The sequence below is a fragment of the Bufo gargarizans genome, chromosome 4, assembly GCF_014858855.1.
Source record: "Bufo gargarizans isolate SCDJY-AF-19 chromosome 4, ASM1485885v1, whole genome shotgun sequence".
Classification (NCBI taxonomy): Eukaryota; Metazoa; Chordata; class Amphibia; order Anura; family Bufonidae; genus Bufo; species Bufo gargarizans.
In genome coordinates, this window is record NC_058083.1 from 110,508,223 (window position 1) to 110,529,029 (window position 20,807).

A 20,807-nucleotide genomic window follows, 5' to 3' on the forward strand; every position below is an offset into this window, starting at 1 on the left:
AGAACATTTGCCTACCCTCGCAGCAGGAAGGCATCCGGATAATTGCTGTTCCTAAGCAGATTGTTAATGCAAGCCTTGAAGCTAGAGTCCTTTGACCAGAAGGGTGCTGGCCCACAGTGCAGTTCTAACATGCATTTAGGATGCAATTATTTTATTGTAGCTAGCTGAAATTAATTAAATTATTTCCACTATGCAGAACACCAGGGTTTAACGAGGCTGCTAAACTGGCTAAATGGAAAGGACTGCACCATGTGCCTGCACCTTAAGTGTCCATTTCTTTTAGGCTGGTTTTACACCAGTGAGTGTCACACTCCGGATTCGCAGTGCAGCTCCCGTTCTGAACTTCCAGCACTGACGGGGTCGCATAGCATTGTGTTAGTGTTATCCAATACTTTCCAGACCGCTAAAGGTTATGTAGCATCATAAATCAATATAATGCTATGTGACCCCAGCAGTGCTGGAAGTTCAGAACAGGAGCTGCACTGCGAGTCCGGAGCGTGACACTCGGTGGTGTGAAACCAGTCTTAGGGAGTGCTCAGCTTAGAGCTCATAGTCCTCATGGGATGTTTTACTACAAAACCAGTGAGGGTTATCTAGTAAGGGCTCATGGGTTTGTGTTCAGTGGCCATGTTAGATTTATATATCTTTTTTTTTCCCAGTTACGACATTCACAGTATGGGATAAATATGGGTTTTCTAAGACTTTTTAACTGATCTCTCCTCTGGATAGGTCATCAGTAGATCAGTATTAGTAAGACAACTAGGACTCCTGCCGATAAGCTGTTTGAGAAGGCATCTGCGCTCCTTTAGGCACTGCAGCCTTCTCACAGCTTTCCCTAGGTTGTGTGATGTCACGTTCATCAGTCACATGGCCTAGGAGCAGCTCAGCCCCATTGAAGTAAATGGGGCTGAGCCGCCATATCAAGCACAGCCGCTGTACAATTTACTGTAAGCTGTAAAGCAGCAAGCTGACAGTATGTGTGCTAAGGGTGTTCTTTGGGATGTTCAAAGTCTGGGATATATTTTTTAGAACCCTGCCCTGATCTATACTTCTTCACACCTTTGTCTTTGACCTGTTTGGAGAACACCTTGGTCTTCATGTTGTTTGCTTAGTCATGTAGACTTGGGGCCTTTCAGAACAGACATATTCATACTCGCATCATGTGACACTTTGCACACAGGGTGACCTTATTCACCTAATGATGACTTCAGAAGTTAATTGGTTAGACTTAGGGCTGGGCAATTTAGCAAAAAAATTAAATCTTGATTATTTTCAATTTGCAGATTTTCCTTGATTTAGAATTTTTTCTCACGATAAGTTTTATTTTTCTGTTATTGTAGTTTTTAAGGAACGTCATTTTGGTATACATATAACTGATTTAATTAAATTTTATTTTTATTTTGGTGCGCGGTAATCTGGGAAAAAAAAGCTTTATTATTGTTTTTTGCACTTTACATTTATGACATAACTGGGATGATACTTTTATTGTATAGTCAGTACAAATGTGAGGATACAAAATATGTATAGTTTTGTTTTTAACTGCTTTTGCTAAATCAATTTTTGCCGCATTTCAAGGGTAGGTTTTGGGGTACAGATTTAACTTCTTTTTTTTTTTTTTTTTTTGCAGGGGAGGCGGATAGGAACAATTCTATTCTCTTAGCATTTTTAGTTTTTTTTTTACATAGTCATGGCAAGCCTATTGCCATGGCAACGTATCGCCATCCCGCAATTGTATTTACAGAGGCTAAAGGCCAAGGTAATCAGGAGTTTCTGTGTAACTGCCTAGATACCGCAGTCGCTATTGACTGTGGAATCTAGTGAGTTAAGCGTCCTGCAACCGAGTTAACCCGCTGGGATCTGGAGAGCTTTAGTGGGTCTCTTCAGGGTTAACGGGCTGCAGGGACTGATGCAGCACTCCATAAGAAAATAAATAAATTAAAAATGTTGCGCTGTCGTTGTTAGGCCAGACTAACAACCCTATTTTGGGGTTTCATAGCAGAAGTCTATTATATGAAGTCAGTTTTAATTCCTGGTTGAAATGCAACAAAAGCATTTTGACCGTCTTAAAGCAGTGGATGCTGACAGAAAAGAAGTAATGCAAGTGTGAACAGTGTTTATGCATAAGGCATCTCCCTTCGTCCCCTCTGAATTCCAGCCGTAGGCACAAAATGTCAGAAATGTGTTTGGAGGGAGGACATCTCTGTGTGGACCTCTACGTCTGCAGTTTATGGAAGGATCACATATGGCAATCGCATTGATGTTTGGAATGTGGATCACATAATGAGTAGAACAGTAAAAGAAGTGATTGTGCATTTACAGATCCACCCATCATCTTCTGCTTTTAATTATTACAATATAGCGCTCATAATGCCCATAAAAAGTAAACTCTTGAATATTTTCCTATTTTAGGTGTGGTTGGAGCCGCTGAAATTTGTGAACAAGCAGCTGCGCAGTAAGTTCACTCTTTCTTTTATTAGGGCTCACATATTTCAAAGCTTTAGTAGTAGAGCAGTTCTATGTAAATGCCGTTCCTTGTCCAAATCTAACTATGATTTCCATATAGAGATGTAGCAGAGCTTAGCTGGCTCATTAATACAGCTTCATGTGTAATTTGTAAATGTACGCTATTATTTTAGCTCCGTGATCCTCCTGAAATAATACATCTCAACAGCTTAAAATAAAGGGAGTGCGTCACCAGGAAATTCACAGTTATGGTCCATTCACACGTCTGTATGCGTTTTGCGGATCCGCAAATTGCGGATGCACAAAACACGGACACTGACCGGCAATGTGCGTTCCACATTTTGTGGACCACACATCTCCGGCATTCTCGTAGAAAATGCCTTTTCTTGTCCGCAAATGCGGACAAGAATAGGACATGTTCTATTTTTATGCGGATCCGCAAATGCGGATGCGGACAGCACATTCCGGCCCTATTGAAAATGAATTGCGGAATGGATGCAGATCCTTTTTGCGGATGTGTGACAGGGATTCTCAGTTTTTTATCTTATATATCCTCAGGATAGGTCATCAATATCTAATTAGCGGGAGTCCAACTCCTGACACCCCCGCCGATCAGCTGTTTGAAGAGTGAATAGGACGGAGCTCTCCCATAGAGGAGAATGGCGGCAGAGCAATTGTAATTACACTGCTGCAGTTGTGACGGCGAGCAGGTAGACAGAGTCGGGCCACAGTCGATCTGATATTGATGACCTATCCTGAGGAAATTGGTGTAAAGTAGAACTGGCTTAGCTGTCCATTGCAACCAATCAGATTCCACCTTTCATTTCTGAGAGCTCCTTTGGAAAATGAAAGGCGGAATCTGATTGGTTGCTATGGGCAACTAAGCCAGTTCTACTTTACACCAGTTTGATAAATCTCCCCCTTTTGTCTATTAGATCTGATCTGACAGCTCACAGTGCGGCGTGCGCACATAAAACCTTTTGCTTTTGATTCAATTGGGAACATCCATGATTGTGCTGTTTGCCATGGTTTCTGTGTTCCTGTGTGTACTTGTGTACACAACAGTCGTGTGCATGAGGCCTTACGGAGCAGGAAGCAGACAGCGCCATACACTGTGTAGTGGCCGTGCTGGGGTACTGCAGCTCATGCTACATCTATCAGCACACACTGACACATAGCATCATCTATAGCAGGGTTTCTCAACTCCGGTCCTCAGGACCTACCGGTCAGGATTTGAGAATGTCCCACAGAATGAAAACCTGTTGTAAGTCCTGATGCACAGACACTAATTATATCACCTGCTCAATAATTAGGAAATCCTGAAAACATGACTGGTAGGTGGGTCCCGAGGACCGGAGTTGAGAAACCATGATCTATAGCAGGGCTGGCCAACCTGCGGCTCTCCAGCTGTTGCAAAACTACAACTCCCAGCATGCCTAGACTGCCTACAGCTATCAGCCTACAGCAGGGCATTGTGGGAGTTGTAGTTTTACAACAGCTGGAGAGCCGCAGGTTGGTCAGCCCTGATCTATAGGGTAAAGGGAAAGTCTGGAAATACTCCAGATGTATGCCTCTGATGGAAGGCTAGATTATATAGTGATTTGTGAGAGGTCAGGACATCTCTGAAGGTAGATGTGCAATCCTGGACTATGCCGGGAGGGAGCGGGTAATGGGGATAATGCGCATAGATTCAGGGGTTTTGTTAGAGGGGTACGGTCGTGTTCGGCTCTCTGAGAAGCAGCCATATTTCAGGGCTTTCCCTGCACAACAGCTTCAGGGAGTCTTGGAGGCTGGAGCGAGAACAAGGAGAAAAACTCCTTTCAGAAGCCTTTCTATTAAACAATTGCTCTTTGATGCTGGAACCGGAGAAGACAAATGTGGAAAGTCAGTTGTGTGTGACCCAAATGTCCGTGCCGGACAGTAATGGAGCAAGGGCATTTTAAATAAACGGTAGCATTTTTAAATCGGCAAAAATGCATAAAAAGCAATTTGTTGCAGTCTGTGTTATTTTGTTGTCGTTGTAAGTGGTGTTATACACTTATTTTACAGGTTGTAAAGGGGGTAGTCAAAAGAGAACCCCTTTAAAAAAAAATACACCAAATTATTATTATTATTATTTTTTTGTAAAGAGGACCCGTCACCACTCCTGACACACCTGTCACCGCTCCTGTCAGGCCTGTGTTAATAGCTTCCTGCATTCCCCATGTAACAACAATTCTGGAGCATCTATTCTTTTGGCTCTATGTTGTGCCGTTCCTGTATTATTCCTACTAGTAGTTATGAATGAATTGCTATTAGCCGTCAGTAAGGGTACAGAGGGGAGGTAACAAGTTGGGGGGGTGTACCTGCACAGTCTGACTCTATCAATCAGGTACACCCTCTCCAACTGGTTACCTCCCCTCTGTACCCTTACTGAAGGCTAATAGCAATTCATTCATAACTTCTAGTGCAAATAGTACAGGAATGGCACAACATAGAGCCATAGGAATAGAGGCTCCAGAATTATTATGACATGGGGAATGCATGAAGCTATTGAAACAAATATGTCAGGAGTGGTGAAAGCTCCTCTTTAAATCCATTTAATCCTTTTTTTAGTTTATTTTTTATCTGTTTTTAAAATCCAAAATGGGAATTTTTTCTATAATAGACTGGCATGGATCTTGGGCTTTCATCCAAAACTACTGTATGTATCGTTGATGACCTATCCTAAGAGTGGACCTTTATTAAAGTACTGGGAAAACCCTTCCCAACCACCTCCCTAAAATCTAGGTTGGGGGTCAGGCTTTATTGATACATTGAACACCCATCTGTGAGGATAAAAAAAAGTGCAGAGACTCCCCCTAGCGAGGATCGAGGGAGCCAGATGTGTGTGCAGCAGCCTCTGTCTTCCTGTGTGACCAGAGGCTGCTGCACATTAGTTCCAATGAAGAGCCTGCCTGTAAGAGGAACTTACTGTAATTATCATAGACTACAACGCTAATGCATTGGAGTCTATGAGAGAAGCAATGTAATGATTGCTTGTGTTAGTTTCCTATGGGAGCTTTTAAAAAGTGTAAAAAACAAACAAAAAAAAACTCCCCCCCCCCCCCCCCCCTTCCCCTTCCCCAAAATGAAAATAAAAAGACATAAAAAATAAAATAAAAATAGCATGGACATCATGGCTAGCTAAAACGCCCATACTATTAAAATATAAAAATATTTATTCCATATGGTAAACAGCGAAACGGGACAAAAAAAAGTCTAAATAGCCAATTTGCTGTTATTTGGTCGCTTCCCTTCCCACAAAAAAATAAATAAAAAGTGATGAAAAAGTCATACACACTCCAGAATGGCATCAATGAAAAGTACAGATTGCCCTGCAAAAAATGAGCTCTCATACAGCTCCATACACAAAAATAAGTTATCGAAGTCAGAATATGGCGATGCAAAGAAAAAATATTTTTTTTTCCAAATTTGAAATAGTTTTTTTTTTGTATTAAAATGCAAGAAAACAAATTATACATATGTGTTATCGTACTGACCTGGAGAATGAAAGTAACAGGTCAGTTTTACCGCGCCTTGTTTTTTTATAATTCCACCCCATTTGGAATTCTTTTACACTAGATTGTATGCAACCATAAACGGTGCCATTAGAGAGTGCATCTTGCCCCGCAAAAAACAAGCCCTCATTCCTCATGTGAATGGAAAAAATAAAGAAAAGGTTATGGCTTTAGGCAATCTGCAGCACTCCAGCTGTTGTGAAACTACTATTCCCAACATGCTCCATTTATTTATTTGAGAGTTATGAGAAGAGCAGAGCATGTGTGCATGCTGGGAGTTGTAGTTTCACATTAGTTGGAGTGTTGCAGCATTTGGGCATACAGATAGGGTGTCCAGACGTCCAATTTTAGACCGGACAGTTTGGTTTTCTGGCTCCTTGTCCTCCGTCCAGCGCAGGGCCTGGATGGACACAGGGATGTTCACCCTTTCAGTAGCTCACGCTGAGACAGCAGCACTGTGCTGTCTGAGCTTGAGCTTCAGCAACTGACTGAGGCTTGTCTCACCCCCAGTCAGTCACCAGAGCCGCAGACATGGCTCCCTGTGGCTGACAGGGGGAGAAAAGCACCCCCGCTGCCCCCAGCTCACCTTCCCCTCACCTCCCTTCTTCCCTCTCCTCCCCCTTTTTTATTTTTATTTATAATTTTTTTTTGCGGCCGGCGATTGGGGTGTGGCTTCACCAAGGTGGGCGTGGCTAGTGAGGTCCCTCTTTCTTGGAAGAAGCCAGTGGCCACCCTACATACAGACCTCATAGAGGGAGGGTCTGAGTTTCCAGGAGAGGCAGCTGGTCTGGAGGACTCAAAGTGACCATGTATGTTATATAGTGGCTTATTCAAAGTGTGTTCAGCTCAGTTGGGGCGTCCGATAAAACATTACCAATCGCAAAACATTAATTTCAAACAATTTCTTAAGTTGGAATATTACAAAATAACCCAATGTTACAATTATATACAGATTGTACAGCACAGGGGAAGAATTTGTCCAATTTCCCTACTACAATAAGTAAGATCCTGGCGTCAGTTCATGTCTCCCAGCCGTCTGCTTCCCAGGACAGGGATCCAGAAGGGCTGTCAGAAGTTTTCTCCAGCGGTCGGCCCCCTCTAATAACTCTGTTCCCATAAATGAGAACGTAGCACTCTCCACATGACAGCGGTGGCTTATTAAGTGAAGTGGAAACAGCAGCATGTGTGGTTTTGTCTTAATACAGCCCTGGGATTAAGTCTATGAATTTGGCCTCATTATAAGGGTTCATGCACACGACCATATGCCCTCCGAGACATACAGTCCATGAGCGGGCCATATTACGGTTATTATCATATGAGTGCAGGACAATAGTCCGCAGGTGGCTCGAAGCGCACAGTATCATAGTAACCTATGATGCTGTGTGCTCCCTTGCGTACGATGTATGCTGCTCTGGGACATATGGCCCACTCATGGACCGTATGTCTCGGAGGGCATACGGTCATGTGCATGAGCCCTAAGGGTCCATTCACACATCCGCAAAATGGGTCGCATCCGTTCCGCAATTTTGTGGAACAGTTGCGGACCCATTTTTAAAGGGGCCGGAATGTGCTGTCCGCATTTGCGTTCCGCAAAAAAAAGAACATGTCCTATCCAATGCCGAACGCACATTGCCGGTGTCTGTGTTTTGCGATCCGCAAAACACATACGGACGTGTGAATGGACCCTTACAAGCGAAGTTCATGTCTTTCTTATTTCCGTATTTAGAAGATCTCATTGAATGCTCATTTCACACAGGAGTTTTCCCTATCACCTCTCATGTACGGCTGCTGTCCATATTGGTAATGTCCATTCAGAAATATCCAGTGGGAGCTTAAAGGGGTTGTCCAGGATATAAGCAGCCTCAAACAGCAAATAAATGGATGCTCACCTGTTTTTCCCTCTGCTTTATTCTGCACTGCGCTCTGGTCCTCACCACTGCTGCCACAGTGACATTCTGAGCACATAGGTCAACACTGCAGCCAATCGCTGGCCTCAGCAGGTACATCCCATGCATGGCTGCTCAGGTGACTTCTGCACAGAATGTCACCGCTGCAGCCAAGAAGATGATGTCAGCAGCAGGTAGACCGAAGAAACTGCAGAGAAAAAACTGGTGGGTTGCCTGAGTTTTTCTATAATGTGGACAACCCCTTCAAGACCAACCCAGTTTTCACCTTTAGGACCAAGCAACATTTAGCAAATCTGACATGTTTCACTTTGTGGTAATAACTTTGGAACGCATTTACCTATATGTAATTCTGAGATTGATTGTTTGTTAGTTTTCTCGAGACATATTGTACTTCATGTTGGTGATAAATTTGAGTCAATATGTTTCACCTTTATTTATAAAAAAATTCCCAAATTTACCGAAAATTTGGAAATATTCGCAATTTTTAATGTTTGAATGTTTTTGCTTCTAAAGCAGATTGTGATACCTCATAAAATAGTTACATAGTTAATACAGTTGAAAAAAGACAAACGTCCATCAAGTTTAACCAAGGGATAGGTGGGGACGGACGCGTATCACAGAAGGAAGTGAGATTCGGATTTCTACACGTTTTGATAAGCATTAAAGGGGTTGTCTGGGATTTGTTACCTTGAAGAGTTCTAAACCCTTTTTGAAACTGTCCACTGTTCCTGCTGTGACCACGTCCTGAGGAAGTCTATTCCACAGATTCACAGTTTTTACAGTAAAGGAGCTTTGACGCTTCTGGAGACTGAACTTTTTCTTCTTCAGTAGTTGTTACTGTACATTTCGCAGATGTCTACTTCATGTTGGCATTATTTTGTAAATGTAATTTTATTTTTTTAGGACGTTAGAAGGCTTAGAATTTTAGAATTTAAAATTTTTAAGAAAAATTCCAAAACCCACTTCTTAAGGACCAGTTCAGGTGTGAAGTCACTTTGTGGGGCTTATATAGTAGAAACCACCCATTAATGTTCCCATTTTAGAAACTACACCCTTAAAGTTATTCAAAACTGATTTCACAAACGTTGTTAACCTTTTAGATGTATCACAAGAGTGAAAGAAAAATGGAGTTGAAATTTCAATATTTCACTTTTTTTTGCAGATTTTCCATTTTACAGTATTTATCGCTCCCCCAAAAAGTGGGTGGTAAATGCCCCTGCGTCTTATGGGGTGAATACTAATGAGAGCTTCCATTATGGAATTGCTCATTAGTACAGGAGGACCTGGAAGCTTTGAAGGCTTTGTACTCACTGCTTCCTGGTCCTCGGTTGTCGGTTGTGCAGTGGCTGCGCACAGAGTGAGGGCGCTCTGTGACCTCATTCTGTACGCGCCAGTTCACAGCACAGGGGGAAGAAGATCGCGGGCGGTGAGGAGCATCGTCGTCCAGGAGCAGTAGAGTTGTTTTTTTTTGTTTTGTTTTTTATAAAACATGAGGCTGCTGGGAGCTGACCTGAGGCAATGGGGGTGATGAGAGGCATAAGGGCTGATAATGGGGGCCAATGAGAGGCATAATGAATGTTAATGAGGGCTGATGAGAGGCATAAGGGATGATAAAAGGAGCATAAGGGCTGATAATAGGGGGCTGATGAGAGGCATAAGGGATGATTATGGGGGCTGATGAGCGGTATAAGGGATGATTATGGGAGGCTACTAAGAGGCATAAGGGCTGATATGGGGGCTGATGAGAGGCATGGGGCACTTATCTGAGGTCTGATTGGGGGTTATTTACATTGGGGTCTGAGCTGAAGTCTGATTGAGGTCTTATTAACATTGGGGGTCTGATTGGACTGTCAGCTGAGGTCTGATTAACAGAGACATATGGTGTAATGAATTTTTTTTTCTTTTTCTTATTGTCCTCCTCTAAAACCTAGGTGCGTCTTATGGGCCAAAAATACAGTAATCTATTTTTCCTGTAACACAGCAAGGTTTAACACCCAAAAAAACCTCTATTTATTACCCTGATTCTGCAATTTACAGAAGCACCCCATATGTGGTCGTAAAATGCTGTACGGGCAGGGCGCAGAGGGAAAGGAGCGCCATATGGATTTTGGAGGGCAGATGTAGCTGGGGTAATTTTAAGTTGCCATGTCACATTTAAAGACCCCCTTTATGCACCCCTTGAGTAGAAACTCCCAAAAAGTGACCCCATTTTGTAAACTACAGGATGACGTGACTGTTTTATTGGTACTATTTTGGGGTACATATGATTTTTGATTGCTCGATATTTGCTTTTTGTTAGGCAAGGTAACAAAAAAATGGGCACAGTTGTGGCCCAGTTTTTATTTTTAGTTTTCTATCAGAGTTCTCCTGACAGGATACATCATGTGTTGCTTTTATAGAGCAGGTTGATACGGACGCGACAATAGCAAATATGTGTATTTAAATTTATTTTTTTTGTTTGTTTTACATAAAGCATTTTTGAAAACAAAATAATGTTTGTGTCTTCATTTTCTGAAAGCTACATTTCTTTTATTTTTGTGCCGTTCGTCTTGTGCAGGTGCTCTTTTTTTGCAGGAAGAGCTGACATTTTTATTAGTACCATTTTTGGGTACACATGATTTATTTATTTTTTTGATCATTCATTATGACACTTTTTGGTGGGCAAGGTGACCAAAATATGGCTATTTTGTCACCGTTTTTTTTTTTTTTTTTTTTTTTAACAGCATGTAACTAAGGGGGTAGATCATATGATTTTTTTTATTTTTTTTATAGAGCAGGTTGATGTATTTCAGTTTTGCACAATAAAAGTATTTTTGAAAAAAAAATCATGTTTTAGCATCTCCATTTTCTAAAAGTCATATTTTATTTTTGGGGCGATTCTTATGTAGGGGCTAATTTTTTGCAGAAAGACAACGGTTTTATTGGTACTATTTTGGGTTGCATATGACTTTTTGATCGCTTGGTGTTACACTTTTTGTGATGAAAGGTGACAAAGAGTGGCATTCTTTGCACAATTTATTTTTTATTTTTATGGTGTTCACATTAGGGGGTACGTCATATATTTTTATAGAGCAGGTGATTAGGGACGTGGAGATACCTAATATGTCTACTTTTTTTTATTATCTCAGTTTTACACAATAAAAGCATTTTTGAAGAAAAAAAAATTATGTTTTAGTGTCTCCATTTTCTGAAAGCTATATTTTCTTTTGGGGGTGATTGTCTTATGTAGGGTCTCATCTTTTGCGGGAAGAGATGACGGTTTGATTGGTACCATTTTGGGGTGTGTATGACTTTTTGATTGCTTGGAATTAAACTTTTTGTGATGAAGGTGAAAAAAAAATTAATTTTTGGTACAGTTTTTTAATCCCTGTTACAATTCAGTACAATACATTCTGTATTGTATTAAATTGAACTGTCAGCATCTTACACAGTAAGAAGCTGACAGTTGCCTAGGAGACCCAGCCTGCCGACTGGATCTCCTGGGCGTCCGTAGCTGGCAGGCCCGATGCTTGTGTAAGGCATCGGAGCTGCCATGGCAACCATCGTCCCCCTGTCAGCGCAGCGCGGGGGGCCAGTGGAGTCAGAGGGAGCCCTCTGCAAACCCTGCACGTGCCGCGGTCAGTGCTGACCGCGGCATGTGAAAGGGTTAATCCGCCGTCATCATCTCATGCAGCAATGCTAGCTCTTGCACCCGCCCGATCACATCACGTACATGCACGTGAGGATGCGACAAGAAGACACATTTTTTCCCGTACATGCAAAGGGTTGTCTGCTTTTTTTTTTTTTTTTATACTATTGATGGTCATCAATATCAGATCAGTGGGGATCCGACTCCTGGAACCCTGGCTGATCAGCTGTTTGAAGAGAAAGCAGCGCTGCCTTCTCTGCTCTTTTTACCTGCTCATCGCAGCAATTGCAGTGGTGAGCGGGTGTAATTACAAGTATGGCGTCCCCATTCACTTCTATTGTACAGCTCCTTCCTATGCACTTGAACAGACAGAGCCGGCTCATAGAAGTGAATGGGGACGCCATACTTGTAATTACACCCGCTCAGCACTGCAATTGCTGCGATGAGCAGGTAAAAAAGAGCAGAGAAGGCAGCGCTGCATTCTCTTCAAACAGCTGATCAGCCGGGGTGCTGGGTGTCGGACCCTCTCCAATCTGATATTGATGACCTGAGGATAGGTCATCAATAGTAAAAATCTTGGACAACCCTTATAAGTCAATAGGTCAGGCAAAGATAAAGAGATGAATAGTGACAAACCAGTGCAAAGTCTTTGTCCATATTTCTCACTCTCTACTACTACTTTGGATACCCTTGTCAGACTAAATGTCAGAAATATCACATTATACCTTATATTCTTTATACTGATTATTGAATAGTGTAGTTATTGCCACATTCTTCATGTATCTATTTGCAGAACCAAAAAATGCCAAAATGCGCCTGGCTGTGAAGTTTTTCCCACCTGACCCAGGTCAGCTGCAAGAGGAGTATACAAGGTCAGAGATCTGAAGTACACGTGAAGCAGGGCAACATATACAGTATGCCATTATATACTGATTTGCCTCCTGTTTCATTTTTTTAGGTACCTTTTTGCCATGCAGATCAAGAGAGACCTTGCAGAGGAGCGACTGGTGTGCAGCGATAATACCACCGCACTTCTTGTATCCCTGCTATTGCAATGTGAGTATTCGGATTACATTTCACGCTCATGGGTTTGCCTTCAGTGTGTGATTTCTTCAGCTACTGCTAGTTGTTCTCTATTGTCTGTTACATCCTCCTCTATGTGTGGCGTTTATTATTACCAATACGATCTCTTTGATGTGTGCATAGAAAGAATCGAGAGCTAGAGACCAGCGAGTGGTTGACGTAGGCTTGAGTTTGTCTTGTTGGTTGCTGTAGGCAGTGCTCAAAATTGTCTTTCTGTTTTCCATAGGAAGATCCCTCCTATTGGCGTGTTACCCTTTAAAGGGGATCCATCACCTCTCCAGACATGTCTAACTAACTTGCCTTCCCCTTGTAATACCAATTCTGGGGCATCTAATTTTGTAATTCTGTGTTGTGCCACTTATCTATTATTCCTTCTAAAAATGAAAGCATAAGTTGCCAGTGGTCTGCAATACATGTCTGTGTGGGTGTTACCATTTGGGGGGGATGTCCCTGCATAGTCTGACACTGGCAGTACTGATAGAATAGTGTCAAACTGTGCAGGGACACCCCGTCCTGAACTGGTAATACCCAGCTGGACCTTTATTTTGGACTGCTAGCAATTCTAGCAGGATTATAGAGGAATGGCACAAGTCATAAGAATAGATGCCCCAGATTTGTTACTACTACTACTACTACTACTCATTGTCCACACTTTCTGACTTTTTTTTTTTTTTTCCATTTAAAAGTGAAGGGGTGAAAAAAGGAGCCAAGCATTTTCTATTTAGTCTTTTTTTTTTTTTTTTACATAAGTGAAGAATTGACTAAACATTGTGAAAAACCTTTCTAGTACTTGTGTTATATTAATATTTTGAGTATAAATTTCTCACTTTTTTGTATTATTTGTGGTACATTTTTATTGTTCTTGACAGCTGAAGTTGGGGATTATGATCAGAATGTGGACCAGGAGCATCTGAAAAACACAGAGTATTTGCAGCGTCAATATTGCCTTGAGGAGCGTATATTAGAGTGTCACCGGCAGCACCTGTGAGTTATTTTATGTCCTACGTTCTCCATATTTTTGGCTTTTTATTTATTTATTTTTTTCCTCAGTTCTAGGGTACTTTCTATTCTAGGTCCCCAGGGATGACTGCAGAGGGATTACCCAGCCCCAGTTGAGATCACTGGGACCCAGTCAGAGGGGGGAATCCGCTTTGATCATGCCGTGGTGACAGACTGTAGCAATTAAATGGTTAACAGTTGGGATTAGAGCTACCTCTGATCCTGGCTGTAGAACAGGAGGCTGCTCTAGGAACTCATAGAGCAGGACAGCTCACAGAATCCCTCAGCTGCCTCTAGAACAATGATGGCATGATGACAGTGGGTGGTCTTTAAAGGAATGATGAACTTTCTAAAAATCTCTGTGAAAGATTTCCTACAATTTTGCTGCCCTAGAGTTTGTACCGCCTTTACATGATGTAGATCTGACAGATTGCCCAGATTGTAGATTGGGAAGAAAGCTCAGGGGGAGGGCAGATTGCATAGGTTCAACATCAGTGGACAAGGGCCGTAGCGCACTCACAGCAGGAGGAAGCGGGTGACGCAGTGTATGCTCAAGGGAGAGGAGATCTCTCACAAACTGTTGAATGAGAAACAAGTGCTTGTATGAGAGCTAGTGAAGGTAGCAACATCCTGGATAAACAGACCTCTCATCCAGCATAGGAGAGACACTAAGTGTGACACTAGGAGCTGCTTTAGACTTATCATGGGGTCTGAATTGAATGAAGATTGGTGCCTGAAACATCTTTAACCCAAGGTACTGTAACCACTAACTATTTAATTTGTTCAGAGGTATTCATCTTTATGTATATGTTCTCATCCTCTGCAGTGGTATGTCGCCTGCTGATGCAGATTTTCAGATCCTGGAGATTTCCAGACGGCTTGAGTTGTATGGAATCCGTTTTCATCTCGCGTCTGATCGTGAAGGTGCCAAAATTAATTTGTCAGTGTCGCACATGGGAGTGTTGGTTTTTCAGGTACAGGACATTCGTTGGCAAGCCTGAACGTCAGGCAGCATATTTCTTTTTTCTTTTTTTAAGGTTATTGAATGTCTAGGGCTTTTGTGTTCTCTTATCCACAGCTATGTAATGGTGCACCTAATACGTAAAGGTCAGACATTTATGGCATTGCCACAGGATCCTACGTATGCTTCCCCATAAACATGCATGCCTGGAGCAGCAGAACATGCATGTTTGTTTTAGTAGGGCGAGCAAAATGCGACACCCATCTCTCCGGGTAACAAAAGATTGGGCTGGTGAAATGTACAGTCATGTGAAAAAATTAGGACACCCTTTGAAAGCATGTGGTTTTTTGTAACATTTTTAATAAAAGGTTATTTCATCTCCGTTTCAACAATACAGAGAGATTAAAGTAATCCAACTAAACAAAGAAAACTGAAGAAAAGTCTTTTCAAGATCTTCTGTAAATGTCATTCTACAAAAATGCCTATTCTAACTGAGGAAAAAGATAGGACACCCTCACATGTATTCCCTCTTAAATTGGCTCAGATCTCACACAGGTATATCACACCAGGTGCACATAATTAGTAGATCGTTACTCTGCATGTTGAATGAGGCTTGCCCTATTTAAACCTCAGACATTTAGTTTGGTGTGCTCCTGACTGTTGAAGTGAGAGTGAGCACCATGGTGAGAGCAAAAGAGCTGTCAGAGGACTTCAGAAAAAAGATTGTAGCAGCCTATGAGTCTGGGAAGGGATTTAAAAAGATCTCAAAAGATTTTGAAATCAGCCATTCCACTGTCCGGAAGATAGTCTACAAGTGGAGGGCTTTCAAAACAACTGCCAACATGCCCAGGACTGGTCGCCCCAGCAAGTTCACCCCAAGAGCAGACCGCAAGATGCTAAAAGAGGTCTCCAAAAACCCTAAAGTGTCATCTCGAGAACTACAGCAGGCTCTGGCTACTGTTGATGTAGAAGTACATGCCTCTACAATCAGAAAGAGACTGTACAAGTTTAACTTGCATGGGAGGTGTGCAAGGAGGAAACCTTTGCTTTCCAAGAGAAACATCGAGGCCAGACTGACATTTGCTAGAGATAAAGTTGACAAAGACCAGGACTTCTGGAATAATGTTCTTTGGACAGATGAGTCCAAAATTGAATTATTTGGACACAACAGCAGAGGACATGTTTGGCGTAAACCAAACACAGCATTCCAAGAAAAGAACCTCATACCAACTGTAAAGCATGGAGGTGGAAGTGTCATGGTTTGGGGCTGCTGGTCAGCTCACCATCATAGAATCCACGATGAATTCTACTGTGTATCAGAAGGTGCTTGAAGAACATGTGAGACCATCAGTTAGAAAATTAAAGCTGAAGCGGAACTGGACCATGCAACATGACAATGACCCAAAACATACTAGTAAATCAACCAAAGATTGGCTGAAAAAGAAGAAATGGAGAGTCCTGGAATGGCCAAGTCAAAGTCCAGATTTGAATCCCATTGAGATGCTGTGGGGTGACTTGAAAAGGGCTGTACGTGCAAGAAACCCCTCAAACATCTCACAGCTGAAAAAGTTCTGCATTGAGGAGTGGGGTAAAATTTCCTCAGACCGATGTCGAAGACTGGTAGATGGCTACAAGAACCGTCTCACTGCAGTTATTTCAGCCAAAGGAGGTAACACTCGCTATTAGGGGCAAGGGTGTCCTATCTTTTTCCTCAGTTAGAATAGGCATTTTTGTAGAATGACATTTACAGAAGATCTTGAAAAGACTTTTCTTCAGTTTTCTTTGTTTAGTCGGATTACTTTAATCTCTCTGTATTGTTGAAACGGAGATGAAATAACCTTTTATTAAAAATGTTACAAAAAACCACATGCTTTCAAAGGGTGTCCTAATTTTTTCACATGACTGTACATACGTAATCTACTTCTTCCCCCAATATAAGAAGTCAGCAGGTTTGCTGATATTAATAGTAGCTGCATATTATTTTTCATTTTTTTTCATTAAAAATTTAATGTATAATTTATGGAGTTAAACTTTACAAGTGGATTGAAATCACATGAAAATCGCATTGATGAATGAAGCCATTGTAAGCTGTTCATGTCTTGGCATTTAACCATATGATCAGGCAGAGTACTGTATGCTTTCTGTTTCCCACATTATTCATGTGCTAATCATGGCCTTATCACACAGGGTAACACAAAAATTAACACATTCAACTGGTCAAAGATCCGTAAGCTGAGCTTTAAAAGACGACGCTTCCTTATAAAGCTGCACCCAGAAGTTCATGTAAGTATTTCAGGAAGCTAGTTGTAGTATCTGAATGCTTTGTATATTGATAATGATCTAAAAGAAAATAAATGTTTAAAGGGGGATTGTTCACCCCTGGGGACCTTTTGTGCAGACCCAAAGTGGAAATCTTACTTGCCCTGATCCCTGCCACTGCAGGTCCTGGTCTCCACGCATCAACATCCAATTTGATACTGCTCAGGTGGCTTCTGCAGCCAATGATTGGCTGCAGCAGTGACGTGTCACCCATGCTTCAAGTGACCCCATGACATGATGGGTGGGTGACACATCACTCCTATCGCCAGTCATTGGCTACAGCAGTGATGTGACCAGCATCAAACTCAATGTTAATGCAGGGAGACCCAGTGGGAGCACAATGAAGCTGGAATGCAGTGGTGGTGATCAGGTAAGTACGATTCCCACCACGGTTTTGGCCATGCTGTGGGGGTCTGCAGAGAATGTTCCTGGAGTGATTAACCCCTTCTGGGCTGGGGCAGAGTATCGTCTGGCAAACATTTGTAAAAATACAACCAAATCACAGAAAAGTCACAACTGCACGCGACTTGCATTGTAGTCTATGATGGCAAAGTCTCGTACGACTTGCACCCTGGGACCAAAAATCCACCAGTGTTGGATTTTCTGCAATTGTCTTATCATAGTTGCGGTCTGTTTCTCTTCGACACCATTGACAATCATTAGATGCAATGTGACGTAACATATGTTGCCATGTATCCCCAGTGTTATGTTTGTTGGTGAGTTGCCATGTTTCTTTATTTTGCCTTTTGTGTAATAAGGAGCTGATGGTAAAATCAATATTTTATTATAAGTTGTATTTCTTTGTGTCATTTGTTTTCACCTCTCCTCAGCAGGGCCCTTATCAGGATTCCCTAGAGTTTCTCCTTCCCAGTCGGGATATGTGTAAGAGATTCTGGAAAATTTGTGTAGAGTATCACAGCTTCTTCCGTCTGCAGGATCAACCAAAACCCAAATCCAAGCCAGTTCTTTTGAGCCGCGGCTCTTCTTTTCGGTACAGGTAATAAAAATTCAATTTTTGTAGGAACGAACTTCAGATTTATTTTATATGATCTTCTATTTGTATTAGATTTGGTAACGGGCATTAGCTCTTCTCACCCTTAATCCATAGTTTATGGCATAGTTGATAACATGGTCGTTGCTTGGAGCTGTATTACCCAGGTTGTCCAAGGCCATAATATGGTCGCGTTTAAGAGTCCATACTAAACCTGCATCACCTGGCCACTCATTGGTTCTGCTAAACAAAATTTAGAACACTATAGGGTTCATTGGTGATTTAAAGAGACATTGAACCCTGAAAAACAAGAAAAAAAAGAAGCATAACCTGCTCAGGAAAATTTGTCTTTAGTTCTTTCTTCATGGACATCTGCAGACTGCTGAAGAAAGCAGTTAAACAGATATTCTGTAGTCAAAGAAGTTTCCAATTTCTCCTTGACTCTCCATCTTTGGCTGGAGACAGTGCTTTACACAGCATTCACTTTAATAGACATTGAAAGAGGTGAAAGCTGCACATTTTCAGCAACTTCTTACAAAACCTTACCTGTGTGTGTACATTGACACTAAAGAGTACCAGGCCACTGATGCTACAGAAAGTGCTACCCAGCTGGCCCAGGTGCCTGGTTGTAACTGCCTGTATAGGCAGGAGGTATTTATCACTGTCTAGGCAAATTTGACATTCACCAATGTTGGAGATGCTGATTACAAGTCTTGTGGAGCTGTACACATTGATTATATAATGTTACCCTTACATTATGCAAGTGACCCAGCTTTCTCAGGAACTGAAAGGCAAATCAGACTAGCTTTGGCACTATTTGGGAGTGGTTAGGGGGATGTAACTTGGTAGAGTTAGTATTCTGCAGTCTATTACAGCTCCACATGGTTGTAACTCAGCTTTCCTGTGGCCCTGAAAAACACATCTGTCTAGCTATGGCACTCCTATGGAGTAAATAGAATGATTTATTTAGGTAGACTTATTATTTAGCAGTCCCTACTACAGGTCCATATGATTTATTTTACTCACTTATATAGCACTAACATATTCCGCAGCACATTAGCATCATTAATTTGTTACCCAGCTTTCCCGGTATCCTGAGCTGCGCTACAGTTTGAAATATTTGCCACTGGGATTCTTACTTAAGTTTTCCACGGCCCTGACTAACAAATCCAGCTAGGTATTCTACAATACTGGGGATTTACCAATTCATAAATATGCTGATCTGGCATCATGCAGTATGGGAAAGCTGGGTAACAATCTCACAATCTCTGCAAAGACGTAATAGCGGCTACACTTGGTACATACATTCTGTATACATCCATAAATATAATATCAGGACAACTGTGAGTGTACATGATAGATATATATATATATATATATATGTGTGTGTGTGTTTTATCTCCAGCATACCACCACATGCTAACCAGCAAGAGTAAGCAAATTAGCGATTCGGCTTTATGTTTTGTGGCTGATGCAGTTACAAAATCTATTTTGTACTATTTTATTCTTCCAATAAAATGCCACACTCACTGTGTAGACAAAAATTATCTATACTAAACCCAGCACCCTATTCCTAAACTTCCTGGCCCACATGCACTAGCATCAGAGGGGGAGATGGATGGGACGGAAGACATGTCTGCAGCCTGACAGAACAATTCACTGTTTTTCTAGTTTTACTTTTCATGTTACAGTTGTGATATCTGATGAATACTTGTAATACAGAACCTAATGTGCATCAGGGTTATAGCTTCCCAAAAATGGTATTGGTGCTAAAATACTGTATTGTATAATGCCTTTTTTTGTGCCTCCATCAACCAGAGGGCAACCGTAAAAATAGAAACTTGTCCAAGGGCTAGCTCTGTTTTAATTTTCATGAAAACTGAATTTTATAAAGGTTATTTTATAATCTATTTTTGTTTAGTGGACGAACGCAAAAACAACTTATAGAGTACGTGCGGGACACCAGCATCAAGAAGCCACCATGTGAAAGGTACGCAAAAGCACTAATCTGAAGCTTGTGAAAAGAGTCTGTGTGAGATTGTAAGAATAAAGGGCCATGTACATTATAGATATGTTCATGTCATTGGATAAAGGAGCACACAGAAATTTTAAATATATTTGCACTTCCACCTGCTCCTCTAACAGCTCAATTTCAGTGATAGTCTTTACCACTTAGAAAGCACAATATTCCAATCAGATTTTCAGGTTGTGTGTGAAGAGTACCAGCTGCAGACTACTTGCTTAAAGTGAATCGCCTTCTTTTAGCTCCAGATTCTGTTCTTATTCCTGACTATATATTTTCTTCTGTTTTAAGAGCTCCGTATACCCTGGATAGAGTTAAATGATAAAATACAGGCTGCCCGGATCCACCAGTATTGGGGGCTCAATGCATACTGTTTTACTATTGCGTTAACGTGTATGTAGTAAGCTCATTCATCTAGTGGTCATTACTTGTATGTATTGAATCTCAGTCTATGCAGATTTAGAGCTCCTCCGACCCCTGCAACACTATTACCAAATTAATTCTACAGCATTTAGACTAAGAAAGCGAGATGTGTTTCCAAGACAAGGCAGAATCTAATGGAGTAAACCACGGCACTCAATTGTGGAAAGCAGTAGTGAAGGTTCTTTATTCCATCCAAAATTTAGCAAGTAGCCATTGGCCAATGTTTTGGTCTATCCTAGACCTTGTTCACGCCCATAGTGTCGGCTGTCAAAATTTTCACATGAGGACGCCATCCTCCTGTGAAAATTATGGCAGTCGACACTATGGCGTGTACAAGGTCTAGGATAGACCGAAACGTTGGCCAATGGCTACTTTCACACTGGCGTTTTTGTTTCCGTTGAGATCTGTTCAGGGATCTCACAAGCGGTCCAAAACAGATCAGTTCTGCCCTTAATGCATTCTGAATGGATA

At 41.6% G+C, this 20,807-nt stretch overlaps 1 protein-coding gene across 1 annotated transcript in view; it reads left to right on the plus strand.

Moving 5' to 3' along the window:
- The window catches only part of FARP2 (FERM, ARH/RhoGEF and pleckstrin domain protein 2), a 126,196-nt gene that overhangs the window by 60,054 nt on the left and 45,335 nt on the right, over positions 1-20,807 (plus strand). Inside the window, exons 4-11 of the mRNA XM_044291023.1 lie at positions 2,410-2,452; positions 12,331-12,409; positions 12,496-12,593; positions 13,490-13,604; positions 14,446-14,593; positions 16,768-16,863; positions 17,733-17,896; positions 19,812-19,880. Of these exons, the coding sequence (XP_044146958.1) occupies positions 2,410-2,452; positions 12,331-12,409; positions 12,496-12,593; positions 13,490-13,604; positions 14,446-14,593; positions 16,768-16,863; positions 17,733-17,896; positions 19,812-19,880 (812 nt within the window). The remainder of the gene's footprint in view (positions 1-2,409; positions 2,453-12,330; positions 12,410-12,495; positions 12,594-13,489; positions 13,605-14,445; positions 14,594-16,767; positions 16,864-17,732; positions 17,897-19,811; positions 19,881-20,807) is intronic.